General features: G+C 36.4%; 1 protein-coding gene across 8 annotated transcripts in view; it reads left to right on the top strand.

Annotated features, from left to right (window-relative positions):
* The window catches only part of BRIP1 (BRCA1 interacting helicase 1), a 187,980-nt gene extending 174,065 nt beyond the window's left edge, over positions 1 to 13,915 (top strand). For 5 of the 8 annotated variants that reach the window (XM_055101593.2, XM_014342183.4, XM_055101591.2 and 2 more), the window contains 2 exons: positions 6,891 to 7,220; positions 8,916 to 11,772. In XM_055101593.2, the coding sequence (XP_054957568.2) occupies positions 6,891 to 7,220; positions 8,916 to 9,760 (1,175 nt within the window). In that variant the 3' untranslated portion in view covers positions 9,761 to 11,772. Of the gene's footprint in view, positions 1 to 6,890; positions 7,221 to 8,915 lie in introns of all 8 variants that reach the window. The other 3 variants (XM_014342182.4, XM_055101590.2, XM_003814472.6) reach the window with 2 other exon arrangements.
* The last annotated feature ends 3,011 nt before the right edge of the window (positions 13,916 to 16,926 follow it).

Genomic DNA, 16,926 nt, shown 5'->3' with positions numbered 1-16,926 from the left:
ATACATTATACCATATTTTCTTTATCCATTCATCTGTCAGTAGACATTTAGGTTGTTTCCCCCTCATGGATATTGGGAACAATGCTGCAATGGACATGGGAATGCAGATATCTCTTCAAGATGCTGATTTCAATTTTTTTGAACAAATACCAAGCGTAGGATTTGGCGAATCATCATAGTTCTAAGTTTAATTTTTTGATTTGATACTGTTCTTCATAGCAACTGCACCATTTAACATTCCCACCAATAGCACACAAGGGTTCCAGTTTCTCCATATCCTCCCTAATGCTTATTTCCTTTTTTCTTCTTTTTCTTTTTAAAATTTCATAATGGCTCTCCTACCAGGTATAATGTGATAGCACAGTGTGGATTTGATTTGCATTTCTCTGATGAATAGGGATGTTAAGCATCTTTTCTATACCTGTTGGCCGAATCATATGTCTTCTTTGGAGAAACATCTTTTCATTTGCTCATTTTTTAATTGGGTTATTTGGATTTCTTTGCGTATCTGTTTTTTTGGTTTGGTTTTTGGTGTGTTTTTTTGTTTGTTTTTTCTATTGAGATATAGGAGTTTCTTATATATTTTGGGGATTAACTCTTTATCAGATATATGCGTTGCAAATTATTTTCTCCCATTCTATAGGCTGCCTTTTGACTCTGCTGATTATTTACTTTGCTGCACAGAAGTTTTTTAGTTTAACATGGTCTTCCTTGTCTAATTTTGCTTTTATTGCCTGTGTTTTTGGTGTCATATCCAAACAATCATTGCCAACACCAAGACTGAATAATTTATAAAGATAAGAGATTTATTTGGCTTATGGTTCTGCAGGCTGCACAAGAATCATGGCATCAGCATCTGCTTCTAATGAGGACCTCAGAAAGTCTACAATCATAGCACCAAGCCTTTCATGAGGGTTCTGTCCCCGTGACCCACATACCTCCCACTAGGCCCCACCTATGACATGGGGGAACACATTTCAACATGAGCTTTGGAGGAAACAAATAACCAAAGCATATCAATCCCCAATGACACCCTGTTGAAGATCCGCTGACCATATATGTGTGGATCTGCTTCTGAGCTCTCTATTATGTTCCATTGGCTTATATGGTTTTCTTTATGCCAGTACCGTACTTTTTTTACTACTACAGCTGTGTAATGTATTTTAGAATCGGGAGGTATGATGCCTGCAGCTTTTATCATTTTTCTCAAGGTTCTTTTGCCTATTTGTGGTCCTTTGTGGTTCAATATGAATTTAGATTGCGGCCGGGCATGGTGGCTCACGCCTGTAATCCCAGTGTTTTGGGAGGCCAAGGCAGGTGGATCACGAGGTCAGGAGTTCGAGACCAGCCTGGCCAACATGGTGAAACCCCATCTCTATTAAAAATACAAAAATTAGCTGGGTGCAGTGGCGGGTGCCTGTAATCCCAACTATTCGGGAGGCTGAGGCAGGAGAATGGCTTGAACCTGGGAGGCGGAGGTTGCAGTGAGCCAAGACCGTGCCACTGCACTCTAGCCTGGGCGACAGAGCAAGATTCTGTCTCAAAAAAAGATTGCTTTCAGTAGTATGGACATTCTGACAATATTAGGTGTTCCAATCTGTGAACATGGGATATCTTTTCATTTATTTGTGTTATCTTTACTGTTTTTCAGCAATGTTTTATAATTTCCAGTGTACAGGTTTTTTGCCTCCTTAGTTGTTTATTCCTAGGTATTTTATTATTTTTGATGCTATTTTTTTTCCCTGGTTTGAGTTTTTTTTAAATTTTTATTTTTATTTTTATTATTATACTTTAAGTTCTAGGGTACATGTGCACAACATGCAGGTTTGTTACATATGTATACATGTCCCATGTTAGTGTGCTGCACCCATTAACTCGTCGTTTGCATTAGGTATATCTCCTAATGCTATCCCTCCCCCCTCCCCCCACCCCACAACAGGCCCCGGTGTGTGATGTCCCCCTTCCTGTGTCCAAGTGTTCTCATTGTTCAGTTCTCACCTATGAGTGAGAACATGCCATGTTTGGTTTTCTGTCCTTGCGGTAGTGTGCTGAGAATGATGGTTTCCAGCTTCATTCATACTATTATAAATGGGATTGTTTTCTTACATTCCTCTTTTGGTTGTTTTTAGTGTATAGAATTGCAAGTGATTTTTGTACATTGATTTTTGTATTCTGCAACTTTACTGGATTTGTTTATTAGTCCTAACAGGTTTTTTTTCAATCTTTAGGGTTTTCCACATAAAAGATCATGTCATCTGCAAAGAGAGATCATTTCACTTTATTCTTTTTCAATTTGGATTCCTTTTATTTCATTTTCTTGCCTAATAGTCTGGCTGGGACTCTTAGTACTAAGCTAAATAGAAGTAGTGAGAATGAACATCCTTGCTTTGTTGCTGGTCTTAAAAGCTTTTCATTTTTTAATTTTTTGAAGAAAAATGCTTTGATTCCTTTCTCATTTTTCTTTTGTATACCTTCTATAGATATTTCCTTTGTGGTTACAGGGGTCTTACATAAAACATAGTTATAACAATATTTTCAGCCAACAAATTCATTTCAGTTGTATAAACTCTACACTTTTACTTTTCTCATCACATTTTATTATTAAAGTCACAAATTATATCCTTTTATATAGTGTATCCACTAACATACTATTATAGTTATTTTCATACTTTGTCTTTTAACTTCTGTATAGAATTAAACATTATTTATGTATCACTGTTGTTATATTATTCTGTATTTGTGTACACTTTTAACTTCACGAGCAAACTTTATGCTTTTGTGTTGCTGTTTAGCAGGCTTCCTTTGGCATATCTTGTAAGGCACGTTTAGTGGTGAAGTCCCTCAGCTTTTGCTTATCTGGAAAAGTTTTTACCTCTTATTCATTTTGATAGATGGCTTTACCAGATATAATATCTTTCACTGGCAGGTTTTTTTCTTTCAGCACTTCAAACATGTCATCCCACTTCCTTACAGCATGCAAGATGTCGCCTGAGAAATCTTTCTCTTTTTTTGGAGACAGGGTGTTACTCTGCCACCCAGGCAGGAGTCCAGTGGCATGATCATGACTCACTGCAGCCTCAGCCTCCCAGGCTCAAGTGATCCTCCCACCTCAGCCTCAGCTGGGACTACAGGCATGCACCACCAGACCTGGCTAATTTTTAATTTTTTTTGTAGAGATGGGGTCTCACTATGTTGCCCAGGCTAATCTCAAACTCCTCGGCTCAAGCAATTCTCCTACCTCTGCCTCCCAAAGCGTTGGGATTATAGGCATGAGCCTTCATGCCCGGCCTAGTGACTGTCTTATGGGACTTCATTTGTATATGACAAGTTGCTTTTATCTTGCTGTTTTCAAATTTCTATTGTTTTCTTTGACTTTTGACACTTTGATTATAAAGTGTTTTGGTACAGACTTTTGGGTTCATCCTGTTCAGGTTCGCTGGGCTTCATGTATTTGGATGTCATTTTCCTCCCCCCAGGTTTATTAAGTTTTCGGTCATTATTTCTATAAATAAGCGTTCTGCTCCTTTCTCTCTTTCTCTTTCTAGGACTCCCAGAATGTGTATATTGGTCAGCTTGACGGTGCCCCATAAGTCAAGTCATAAATGAAGTCATAAGCCTTCACTTTTTTTTTTCCATTTTGTTTTTTCCTTTTTGCTTTCCTGACTGGATGATTTCAAACGACTTGCCTTCAAATTTCCTGATTCTTAGCACTTGGGAGGCTGAGGAAGGTGGATCACTTGAGGTCAGGAGTTCGAGACCAGCCTGGCCAACGTGGTGAAACCCCACCTCTACTAAAAATACGACAATTAGCCGGGTGTGGTGGTACATGCCTGTAGTCCCAGCTACTCGAGAGGCTGAGGTAGGAGAATCGCTTGAATCAGGGAGGCGGAGGTTTCTGTGAGCCGAGATGGCGCCACTGCACTCCAGCCTGGGCGACAGAGCGAGACTGTCTCAAAAAATAACATAACATAACATAACATAACATAACATAACATAACATAACATAACATAACATAACATAACATAACAGAATATAAAATATATAAAATATATAAAATAAAGTAAAATAAAATAAACAAATTTCCTGATTCTTCCTTCTGCTTGATCAAGTCTGCTGATGAACCCCTATAGTGAATTTTTCAGTCCAGTTATTGCATTTTTTAGCTCCAAAATCTCTTTAGTTCTTTTTTGTATTCTTTATCTTTGTTGAAATTCTCCTTTTTTTCTATATTATTTTCTTGAACTTGTGAGCATCATGTTGACAGTTATTTTAAATTCCTTGCCAGGTAATTCATATAGCTTTTTTTTTTTTTTTAAGGGTTGGTTTCTGGAGACTTATTTTGTTCCTTTGACAGGGTTATTTTTTCCTGTTTCTTTATGTTTCTTGTAACCTTGTATGGTATCCACACATTTGAAAAAACAGCCACCTCTCACAGTGTTTACTAACTGGTTTTGTACAGGGAAAGACCTTCACTCATCAGCCCTGGTAGGCATTCTGGGAGCCTCTCAAACCTTTTCCGTGGATCTGTCTTCTTTGGACTTGTCTGTAAATTCCTTATTAGAAATATTTGCTGGGTTTTTTTTTTTTTTTTTTTTTTTTTTTTTTGGTCAAGGTCTCACTCTGTCGCCCATGTTGGAGTGCAGTGGTACAATCTCAGCTCATTGCAGCCTCGGCTTCCTGGGTTCAAGGGATCCTCCCACCTCAGTCTCCCAAGTAACTGGGACCACAGGTGTACACCACTATACCCAGCTAATTCTTGTATTTTTTGTAGAGATGGGGTTTCACCATGTTGTCCATGCTGGTCTCAAACTCCTGGGCTCAAGTCATCTGCCTGCCTCGGCCTCCCTAAGTGCTGGGATTACAGGCATGAGCCATCACGCCTGACTCTCTTTTGTTCTTAGTAGATTCCAGGCATACAGAGTATGCTAGGTCCAGTCAGTACTCTATGACAAGCAAGACAGAAACTAGTCCCTAGACAGCTCCTTGAAAAGCCAAGATGTTGGATGCACACTCCAGGCTTTTCTGTCCCCCTGAGGGAGTGGCCATCAAACTATATGGGCCTCTGTTACACTGTGGTTCCTGTGGAGCAGAAACTTGCTGCACAGCGCTTTTGTTCTTAGTGGCCCCTGGGCATGTAGGGTATGCCAGCTCATGTCAGCTCTTCAGTACAGGTAAGATAGAAGCCAGTCCCTGGGGCAGCCTCTCAGAAAAAGACATAAGGTCCAGTTTTCTCTTTTCTCCCCAGGAAGAAGCAGCCAGGTATATTCTGAAGTGGGGATCATGACAAGAGGGTGCCACAAATTTTCCTACCGCTTTGATGCAGGCAGTAGTATCATTTTTTTCTCACTCGATGGTTTCATCCAACAGTAAACAGTTTTCAGAGTCAATACCAGGAGTGATTACTAAAGAGCTATGGGATACATGTGTATCTTTATTATTACCTTTTAGCTAAAAAAAAATACATTTTATTATAATAAAGAGATGTTAAATTTTGTTTTAGATTAGCCATGTGTGGGTGTAGACTCTACCTTTTCAATTTCAGAGCTTAATTACTGTATTTGGTTTGATATTAAAACATAAAGCAGAAAATATTGCTTTATTTGTTTTATCTTCCCTTTCCACGTAAAGTGTGCAGTAGCATAGGTCAAACAGTAACTAAAGGCAAAAATGCTAAGTGCTGGTGTCTAGTCAGCAGGTGGAGCTCAGATTCTTTCAAGTTTTCAAAAGCAGACAATGATATTTTACATTGAAAAGGCTTTCTTTGATTATAAAAAAGTTGAAGAGGTAAATATAGTACTAAAATTCTTATTTTTATTTACTTATTTCTTTTTTAGAGACAGGTCTTACTCTGTTGCCCAGGCTGGAGTGCAGTGACGTGATCATAGTTCACTGAAACCTTGAACTCCTGGCCTCAAGCAATCTTCCCACCTCAGCCTCCCCAAATGCTGGGATTATACATGTGAGCCACCACACTCAGCCTAAAAATTTTCAATTTTAGAGAATTTCACATATTTTTATGGTCTAATCATATTCCCCAAATGAACAAAATAAAAAACTTCAAGGGAAATGGCTTATTTAAAATTTTTTTAGTTTTAAAATCTAGAACTTAAATTTTTACCCTATAGTGACTTTTAAAACTAATTCCTCCAAAAGATGATGCTAGCAGGGAATATTTATTTTGTAAAAGGCCAAATACCTGATTTTGCATTTCATTTGGAAGCACACCATACTAGAAAACGCCTTAAACTCTTAGGTTTCATTTTTGTGCAGTTTTTATGTCACAGGTCAAATCATATCCTTTATAACTTGATTATATATTAAAAATAATTATATCATAAAAATTCAGAAGGGATGTGATTTGCCCATAAGACAGTGTTATTTATTTCACCTCCAGAATAATTTTAATTTAAGATATATTTGGAATTGGTGGAGGAAGGGAACAAAAAAACTTGAGACTAGAATCTTGAAATTATTTTTGCAAAAGGAGTAAAATTTAGAATATTAGAATGGAAAGTTGTATTGTTTACAACTTCTAGTTTCCCTACAAAAAAAAGGCAATTTTTGTGGGGAATTATGATGAAATTAAATTTGCCATATTCACCAGTTATTCTTAACCAGAGAATATGTTTTCCCATCTCTGCCCTACTTCTACTGCCTCTTTGCTCTCTCCATTTGACAATTACTGTATATAAAGAGAATGTTACTCATATGTTACTGATACATATGTAGTAAAATTGCTGAATTGCAGAAAAAACATATGGAGAACCATTCTGTATATTCAAAATACAAATTAGATTACTTCACTAGAAAAAGCAAGTGTATCACCTTAGCATGTAATATTTTAATAACTAAGTAACCAAATTTTCCCTGGGTTTACCTTTTTCTTTAGGACTTTCTAAATGGGTACGGCAGCAGATTCAGCACCATTCAACCTTTGAAAGTGCACTGGAGTCCTTGGCTGAATTTTCCAAAAAGCATCAAAAAGTTATTAATGTATCCATAAAGGACAGAACCAATATACAGGACAATGAGTCTACACTTGAAGTGACCTCTTTAAAGTACAGTACCCCACCTTATTTACTGGAAACAGCAAGTCATCTATCACCAGAAAATTTTGTGGAAGATGAAGCAAAGATATGTGTCCAGGAACTACAGTGTCCTAAAATTATTACCAAAAATTCACCTCTACCGAGTAGCATTATCTCCAGAAAGGAGAAAAGTATGAAAAGTTCTTCCCATTTACCTTTGATAGAGAAGTCTTTCATTATATTTAGTGAAATGATATTTATTTGGGTATAGATTAATTCCTTAAATATGGTGGTTTGTAATATAAGGTGTTATCATAAACTAGTGAAACAGTATGGTGTACTGTAATGGGAACAAACTTTTGTCAGGAGACCAGAGTATATTTTCTGGTTTTCCACTAACTGGCTTTGCCACTTACTAGCTTTGTGATCATGAGCAAGTCATTTGTCCTTTTTGAGTTGTAATAGGAAAAAAAAAATGCCTGCCTAGCTATCCCTTCAGGTTGGGTTGTAAAGGTCAAAATTATAAATATCACAGCATTGTAAAGTACCATGTAAGTGGTAGATGTTATTCTAAAGGTTATATAAAAATTTGGCCTAATTTTTATGTAGATACTTCTATATGAACTTCTTTTCCTATATAGATAGTTCTCATGAACTTATTTTTAGGAGGTGAGAGACATTTATTTTAAGTGATGAAAAATAATATTTTAAAATATTTTGAAATAATCATCTGTATCAGATTGGCAAACTGTGGCCCATGGGCCAAATTTGGCCTGCTGCCTGTTTTTGTAAATAAAGTTTAATGAAATGTAGTCATGCCCATTTATTTACATTTTAGAAACAACAGCAGAGTTGAGTATTTGTGTGTATTGCACTAGAACAGCATAATTGAGTAGTCGCAACAGATACATTATGCCCCACAAAGCCTAAATATTCCTATCTGGCCTGTGACAGAAAAGGTTTGCCAAACTCTGGTCTATTCCATTGGATATAATTTCAGTTGTTTTAATTCATATATCCAAGGCGGGTGGATCATCCGAGGTCAGGAGTCCGAGACCAGCCTGACCAGTGTGGTGAAACACCGTCTCTACTTAAAAAATACAAAAATTAGCTGGGTGTGGAGGCAGCTGTCTGTAATCCCAGCTACTCAGGAGGCTGAGGCAGGAGAATTGCTTGAACTGGGAGGTGGAGGTTGCAGTGAGCCAGGATTGCGCCATTGCACTCCAGCCTGGGCAACAAAAGCACAACTCAGACTAAAAAAAAGAAAAACATCAATTTTTAAACATGTATTTTGTAGTATATAAGTACTACAAAATAGTAATACAATTTTGTATATAAATACTACAAAATAGTAATACAAAATTCACTATAAATAGTGAATTCAAGCCGATTAACTTGGTAATCAGGAAACCTAGTTTCTAGTCTTGGTCTTCTTACTAACCAGTTTTATAACTTTGAGCAAATAACTTAGCCTTATGTCACTTTCCTTATTTATTAAATAAAAGAATTAGTCTAGGTAAGTTTTTCTCAGTCACTGGTTAGTGGATTTTCAAGGCAAATGTTTACAGCCTGTTCCCTCCTTTACTCAGCTCCCTTCCTCTTCCCTTTTGCCCCTTCTTTCCTCATTCATTCTTGAGCTCCCTGCTGTGGAATTTGATAGTTTACCAGACAGCATTATAACTTGGGCTAGGAAACATTAGAGACCTAAGATTTCTTTCAGAGTTAATATTCTGTTCCAAGATGAAAATCCACTAGTATTCGTTGGGGGCTCTAAGTTATGTATCCTATACAGTTATTTAGGTATTTCTAATAAATAATTATTTTAACCTAGCAATTACATTAGCTAGGAGCAGAAAGTTAAATCTCTTAAATTCTTGTATTCTTAGATGATCCAGTATTCCTGGAAGAAGCAGGGAAAGCAGAAAAAAGTGTGATTTCCAGATCCACAAGCCCAACTTTCAACAAACAAACAAAGAGAGTTAGCTGGTCAAGCTTTAATTCTTTGGGACAGTATTTTACTGGTAAAATACCGAAGGCAACACCTGAGCTCAGGTCATCAGAGAATAGTGCCTCTAGTCCTCCCCGTTTCAAAACAGAAAAGATGGAAAGTAAAACTGTTTTGCCCTTCACTGATAAATGTGAATCCTCAAATCTGACAGTAAACACATCGTTTGGATCATGCCCTCAATCAGAAACCATTATTTCATCATTAAAGATTGATGCCACCCTTACTAGAAAAAATCATTCTGAACATCCACTCTGTTCTGAAGAAGCCCTGGATCCAGACATTGAATTGTCTCTAGTAAGTGAAGAAGATAAACAGTCCACTTCAAATAGAGATTTTGAAACAGAAGCAGAAGATGAATCTATCTATTTTACACCTGAACTTTATGATCCTGAAGATACAGATGAAGAAAAAAATGACCTAGCCGAAACTGATAGAGGAAATAGGTTGGCTAACAATTCAGATTGCATTTTAGCTAAAGACCTTTTTGAAATTAGAACTATAAAAGAAGTAGATTCAGCCAGAGAAGTGAAAGCTGAGGATTGCATAGATACAAAGTTGAATGGAATTCTGCATATTGAAGAAAGTAAAATTGATGACATTGATGGTAATGTAAAAACAACTTGGATAAATGAACTGGAACTGGGAAAAACTCATGAAATAGAAATAAAGAACTTTAAACCATCTCCTTCCAAAAATAAAGGCATGTTTCCTGGTTTTAAGTAATAATACTTAACTCTCAAGCTAAGTAAAAATATGTCATCATGCTTATGTTAAACTCTTTTGTAAGTAATAATTTGTAAATTGAATAAGTGGCATACTTTTTAAAAAACTATTTTATGTTCAGAAATGTAAATGTTATTATTCTTGAGTTTTTGGGTTGTTTTTTTTTTTTTTTTGAGACAGAGTCTTGGTCTGTTGCCCAGGCTGGAATGCAGTGGTGTGCTCTCGGCTCACTGCAACCTTCACCTCCAGGTTCAAGCGATTCTCCTGCCTCAGCCTTCTGAGTAGCTGGGACTACAGGTGTGCACCACCATGCCCAGCTAGTTTTTGTATTTTTAGTAGAGATGGGGTTTCACCATGTTGGCCAGGCTGGTCTCGAACTCCTGGCCTCGTGATCTGCCCTTCTCTGCCTCCCTAAGTTGCTGGGATTACAGGTGTGAGCCACAGTGCCTGGCCCATTCTTGAGTTTTGATAAAGTAATTCATACAAAGTATTGTCCTCAAATAAGTCTTCCTTAGCTAAATGCAATTTAAAATTATTCAAAGATCCTAGGGCACTTCTAGTTTCACGTAAATATTCATATTAGGTGGTTCTCTTCATCCATTTGTTTTCACACTGATACATAAAAATTAACAGCAGTCTAATCTAGTCACACCTCAGTCATATTTCACTATAGATTTTACCTCAAATCAGTCCAAGACTTTTTCAGAGATCACCATTTGTCTTGAAAGGTTTATTTCGTTATTAAACTGCCTACTTATAAGTAATTAAGAGAAATTAAGAAAGTAGTATGCATTTTTAATTGAAATTGTTTTACATTCTTTGTATAATAAACCTAAAACCAAACATGTCATAAACAAATTGACGTAAAGATATAAAATGCCAAATGAAGTATTCCAAATTTTCTATTCTAATTATTTAGCTTCACCATCATTGTGGAAAAAAATACTAGATCCTGCTTAGTATTAAGAGTGGATCAGTGAGTAATAAGTACCAAACACTAGACTAGAAGGTAATTTCTACATTGTTTAGAAAGGGTGAAACAATTTATCCTCTCTGGTATTGTTCTAGCATAAGCTTTAGTTATACAATGATTAAGATAGAAAACTTCATATATAAATTTGATAAGCAAACCCACATTTATAGCTGCAGCTAAAATATGTTTCCTTAGGGCACAGTAATCCTTTCTGTGAATTTTGACCTTGTTTGTGTTTTTGTGAATGAAGCTATATGTCTAATCAAAAATGATTATAAAAGAGGCTCATCTCTGACATCATTCCAAAAATACATTCATTGATCTCTTTTTAAGAAACATCTGTTATTCACTGGGCATTGGGACTTTTTGTGAGTAATTTGAATTGAAATTTTATGAGCTATCCAAGAATTCTGTATGGTCTATTATTTTCAAGTCAAAATTTCCAGTAAGGATTTACTTCACATTTCATTTGGATAAATGAATTATTATATAGGTATGTCTTTGCTTCCATTTTGAGACATTTAGATTTTTACAGCTTGTTTCTATAGCATTTGATGTTACAACTCTAAGCGTAGTTCAAAGACATTTAAATTGACAAGTTACCAGTTAAAGAATTTAGAATATATTAGATCCCATCTAGTATTATATATTTTTTCTAGTTGATCATTGAGCAGTAAATACCAAATACTCGATTAGAAGGTAATTTTTACATTGTTTTGAAAGGGTGAAACAATTTATCTCCTCTGGTATTATTCTTAAACCACAGATAGGGATAGTAGGGTAGTGAAACGAATAAATACCTGGTAGAAGACAAGAGACTTGGGCTCTACACCTGGCTCTGCCACTAATTTGCTAAGTCATATTGGCAATCACCACACCCTTCAGGGAATTAGTTTCATCTGTAAAATGCAGCGGTTAGTACTATAAAATCATACAAATTTCTTTGTGCTTTGAGAATCTATAAAGGAATGTCTGTTGATATTCTGAGTCGATTTTCATTTGCTTTTGTTCCAGAACGGTTAAAATAAAGCATATTATTTCATTTAAAAAGTAAAGTGGCTCTTACTCATTTACATTTAGGGAACGATGGTGACGTGGTTTGGCTGTGTCCCCACCCAGATCTCATCTTGAATTGTAGTTCCCATAATCCCGACGTGTTGTAGGAAGGACCCAGTGGGAGGTAATTGAATCGTGGGGGCGGTTACCCTCATGCGGTTCTCGTGATACTGAGTTCTTATGAGACCTGATGATTTTATAAGTAGCTTTTCCCTGCTTCACTCTCATTCTTCTCTCCTGCTGCCCTGTGAAAAGTTGCCTTCCGCCATGATTGTAAGGTTCTTGAGGCCTCCTCAGTCATGCAGAACTGTGAGTAAATTAAACCTCTTTCCTTTATAAATTACCCAGTCTTGGGTATGACTTTATTAGCAGCATGAGAACAGACTGACACAGATGGTATATGTGCATAATAACTTGGAAAGCTAGATATTTATTTTTTGCAATGCTACAATTAAAACATTTTGAGGACTTTTAAAATTACCTTTAGGGCCAGGCGCGGTGGCTCACGCCTGTAATCCCAGCACTTTGGGAGGCCGAGGCGGGCGGATCACGAGGTCAGGAAATCGAGACCATCCTGGTTAACACGGTGAAACCCCGTCTCTACTAAAAATACAAAAAATTAGCCGGGCGTGGTGGTGGGCGCCTGTAGTCCCAGCTACTCAGGAGGCTGAGGCAGGAGAATGGTGTGAACCCGGGAGGCGGAGCTTGCAGTGAGCCGAGATCGCACCACTGCACTCCAGCCTGGGCGACAGAGCGGGACTCCATCTCAAAAAAAAAAAAAAAGAAAGAAATTACCTTTAGAATTGGTAAACTACATGAGAAAATTAAGCATATTATTCATATCTTAGTGTTATTACCCAACTTCATCTCCAATACTTTCCCCTTTCCCTAGCTAGATATGTTTTTGTTTGTTTGTTTTAGACAGTCTTGCTCTGTCGCTCAGGCTGGAGTGCAAAGGCACGATCTTGGCTCACTGCAACCTCTGCCTCGCAGGTTAAAGCGATTCTCATGTCTCAGCCTCCTGCGTAGCTGGGATTACAGGTGTACATCACTGCACCCAGCTAATTTTTTTTTTTTTTTTAAGTATAGACAGGGTTTCACCATGTTGGCCAGGCTGGTCTCAAACTCCTGACCTCAAGTGATCTGCCCACCTCGGCCTCCCAAAGTGTTGGGATTACAGACGTGAGCCACCATGCCTGGCCTAGATATTTTTTATTCTTTCCAAAATTTAATTCTCCCTGAAGTTAAAAATTTTCATTACTGAGAATGTACATAGAGATGTGTCACAACCCTTTAGTAATTCCAAAAGGTGTTTCAAAAATTTTATACAATGATAATCACTGTTGAAACAGGTGTATATTCTCCTCAGATCATGACTTTGACCAAGATGATATTCCAAGAAGTAAACTACTGGCCTTTATAGAGTAGGATGTAGGCCATTTTCATTACTGATAACATACTTTTAAAAGAAATGTTTATAGAGTTAAATAAGTTAAAACATCTAAATGCTTTTAAAAGAGCACCTGGCACATTGCAAGTTATTCATTATTAATTAGTAGATGAATCATATATCTGGAGTGCACCCTTGCTCTATATGAAAGCTTCCCTAACTATAGATATATAGGTGATAGACTGACAATAAAGATTTGAGGAAAGAAAAATTATTTGGCTGGCTTATTTTTTAAGCTTTTGAGATGTATAAGGTAGAGATTGTTTATCAAATAATTTATGTGACACATTCAATGCACATGAAATAATTATCTAATACTGAATTTATTCAAGGACTGAAAGTATATAGAGCACACAGGCTGCAAACCAGGAAAACTACCAGTTAGAGACAGGGCTTTATTCATGGAATAAAGGTACAATGTAAAGAGTAGATGTTTCATGACTTGATTAAATTATTTAAAACTGTCTAGAATTGTGTTATAAAACTATTACTATGTTTCTATGCACTTAGTTATTACATGGGTTTAAATTTGGCACTGTTTCTAAGTTTCTATAAGGCTTTGTTGTTAAGATCTTTCTATTCAAAACATTAATTTTAACAAAAAGCTTTTCCCCATTATTTTTCTGCAGCTGGACTTTTTTGTATTACTTTCCTATACTAAAACGCATTTAAAATATTTAATTCTTTAGGGCTGCTTACAAAATTTCATGAAATCAAAGCACCTGTTGTCAAATCACTTGAAAGGCTGGTTATCATGGTCATCTCTAAGTGATGGCATTCTTTTGTATTTGATTACCGCACAATTATTCTCGCATGTGCTCTTTTAAACGCTGATTTCTCAATGAGTTACACAAGAATTTAACCTTTATGAATTCTTGGTGGTTTATTATCTATTTCCATAGGTAAATGCAGTTAATCTTTTGTAAATAGATAGTATTGATGATAATCAAAAAAAATTTTAAGACCAGATCAAGCAATGAATGTAAGAAAGCTAAAACCTTAACGTAAAATAACTGCAGAGCTATGAAAGATACAATAAAGAACATCAGGAAATAGAAATTTGGAAAAGTGACCAAGGCTTATGATCCCCTAGCCTTAAACAATTTTCATGTCTCAAAAAAAAAAAAAAAGAATTTTGTTTCTTAAGTTTCATTTGATAGAACCATTAGCTGCCTGACTTCCTGTACTCCACAATGGAGCCTTGTTATAATATACATGGGATCTGAGCCAGCGGATCACCTTATTGGTAAGACTACCTTATAATGAGGTGCTTTCAGTAACTAAACCCTCTTGGACCAGGTCCAAAACAACCCATCTTACACCAAATTCCACTCTGTAATAAACAAGCATCAATGTATTGCAAAGAAAACAAAAGCTATATGAAATTTACTGTTCCCAGAAATTAACCTTTGAAAACCCAATGGTAAATACTGATTAAAAGGAATGTGTAACAAGGCATAATTAGGTAGATATTTTAGTACATTTTATAATAACTTTGTATTTTCTTGGCTCAGTCTTCCTTTATTCGGGAATTTATATTATTTTGATTATCTTAACGCTTTCCCCAAAATTTCATATTTCACATGAAAATATTTTACATTAATATTTATAGAATTCAATATTAAAGTTTGATTTGGCTCCTTGCTATTATAAAACACAAAATTGTACAAGAGGCATACCATTTCTGTAAACTAGGTGCCATTATCTTTTATATATGATTCACATATAGTTGAAAAGTTTTAAAAGTATTTAGTACTGTTTGTTATTATTTTAGATGCAGTATTGTCTTCGTATATTTTCCCTGTTTTTCTTTTTTTTCCTGTACTTTTATTTTTTTAATTAATTTATTTTTATTATACTTTAAGTTCTAGGGTATATGTGCACAACATGCAGGTTTGTTACATAGGTATACATGTGCCATGCTGGTTTGCTGCACCCATCAACTCATCATTTACATTAGGTATTACTCCTAAGCTATCCCTCCCCCAGACCCCCACCCCAAGACAGGCCCCAGTGTGTGATGTTCCCCGCCCTGTGTCCAAGTGTTCTCATTGTTCAATTCCCACCTATGAGTGAGAACACAGGGTGTTTGGTGTTCTGTCCTTGTGACAGTTTGCTTAGAATGATGGTTTCCAGTTTCATCCATGTCCCTGCAAAGGACATGAACTCATCCTTTTTTATAGCTGCATAGTATTCCATGGTGTATATGTGCCACATTTTCTTAAACCAGTCTATCATTGATGGACATTTGGGTTGGTTCCAAGTCTTTGCTATTGTGAATAGTGCCGCAATAAACATATATGTGCATGTGTCTTTATAGTAGCATGATTTATAATCTTTTAGGTATATACCCAGTAATGGGATTACTGGGTCAAATGGTATTTTTAGTTCCAGATCCTTGAGGAATTGCCACACTGTCATCTACAATGGTTGAACTAATTTACACTCCCACCAACAGTGTGAAAGCGTTCCTATTTCTCCACATCCTCTCCAGCATCTATTGTTTCCTGACTTTTTAACGATCACCATTCTAACTGGCATGAGATGGTATCTCATTGTGGTTTTGATTTGCATTTCTCTGATGACCAGTGATGATGAGCATTTTTTCATATGTCTGTTGGCTGTATAAATGTCTTCTTCTGAGAAGTGTCTGTTCATATCCTTTGCCCACTTTTTGATGGGGTTTTTTCTTGTAAATTTGTTTAAGTTCTTTGTAGATTCTGGATATTAGCCCTTTATCAGATGGGTAGATTGCAAAAATTTTCTCCCATTCTGTAGGTTGCCTGTTCACTCTGACGGTAGTTTCTTTTGCTGTGCAGAAGCTCTTTAGTTTAATTAGATCCCATTTATCAATTTTGGCTTTTGTTGCCATTGCTTTTGGTGTTGTGGTCATGAAGTCTTTGCCCATGCCTATGTCCTAAATGGTATTGCCTAGGTTTTCTTCTAGTGTTTTTATGGTTGTAGGTCTAATATTTAAGTCTTCAATCCATCTTGAATTAATTGTGGTGTAAGGTATAAGGAAGGGATCCAGTTTCAGCTTTCTACATATGGCTAGCCAGTTTTCCCAGCACCATTTATTAAATAGGGAAAATTCCTACTTAATATTGGTCTCTTTTTTGGTTGTGTCTCTGCCAGGCTTTGGTATCAGGATGATGCTGGCCTCATAAAATGAATTAGGGAGGATTCCCTCTTTTTCTATTGATTGGAATAGTTAGAGAAGAAATGTTACCAGCTCCTCTTTGTACCTCTGGTTGAATTCGGCTGTGAATCTCTCTGGTCTTGGACTTTTTTTGGTTGGCAGGCTATTAATTATTGCCTCAATTTCAGAACCTGTTATTGGTCTATTCAGAGATTCACCTTCCTGGTTTAGTCTTGGGAGGGTGTATGTGTCGAGGAATTTATCCATTTCTTCTAGATTTTCTAGTTTATTTGCATAGAGGTGTTTATAGTAGTCTCTGATGGTAGTTTGTATTTCTGTGGGATCGGTGGTGAAATCCCCTTTATCATTTTTTACTGCATCTATATGATTCTTCTTTCTTTTCTTCTTTATTAGTCTCGCTAGTGGTCTATCAATTTTGTTGATCTTTTCAAAAAACCAGCTCTGGATTCACTGACTTATTTTGAAGGGTTTTTTTGTGTCTCTATCTCCTTTAATTCTGCTCTGATCTTAGTTATTTCTTGCCTTCT

The sequence above is a fragment of the Pan paniscus genome, chromosome 19 (assembly GCF_029289425.2).
Source record: "Pan paniscus chromosome 19, NHGRI_mPanPan1-v2.0_pri, whole genome shotgun sequence".
NCBI classification, from domain to species: Eukaryota; Metazoa; Chordata; class Mammalia; order Primates; family Hominidae; genus Pan; species Pan paniscus.
Note: the sequence above shows the minus strand (reverse complement) of the source record. Positions and strands in the feature narration are given on the sequence as shown.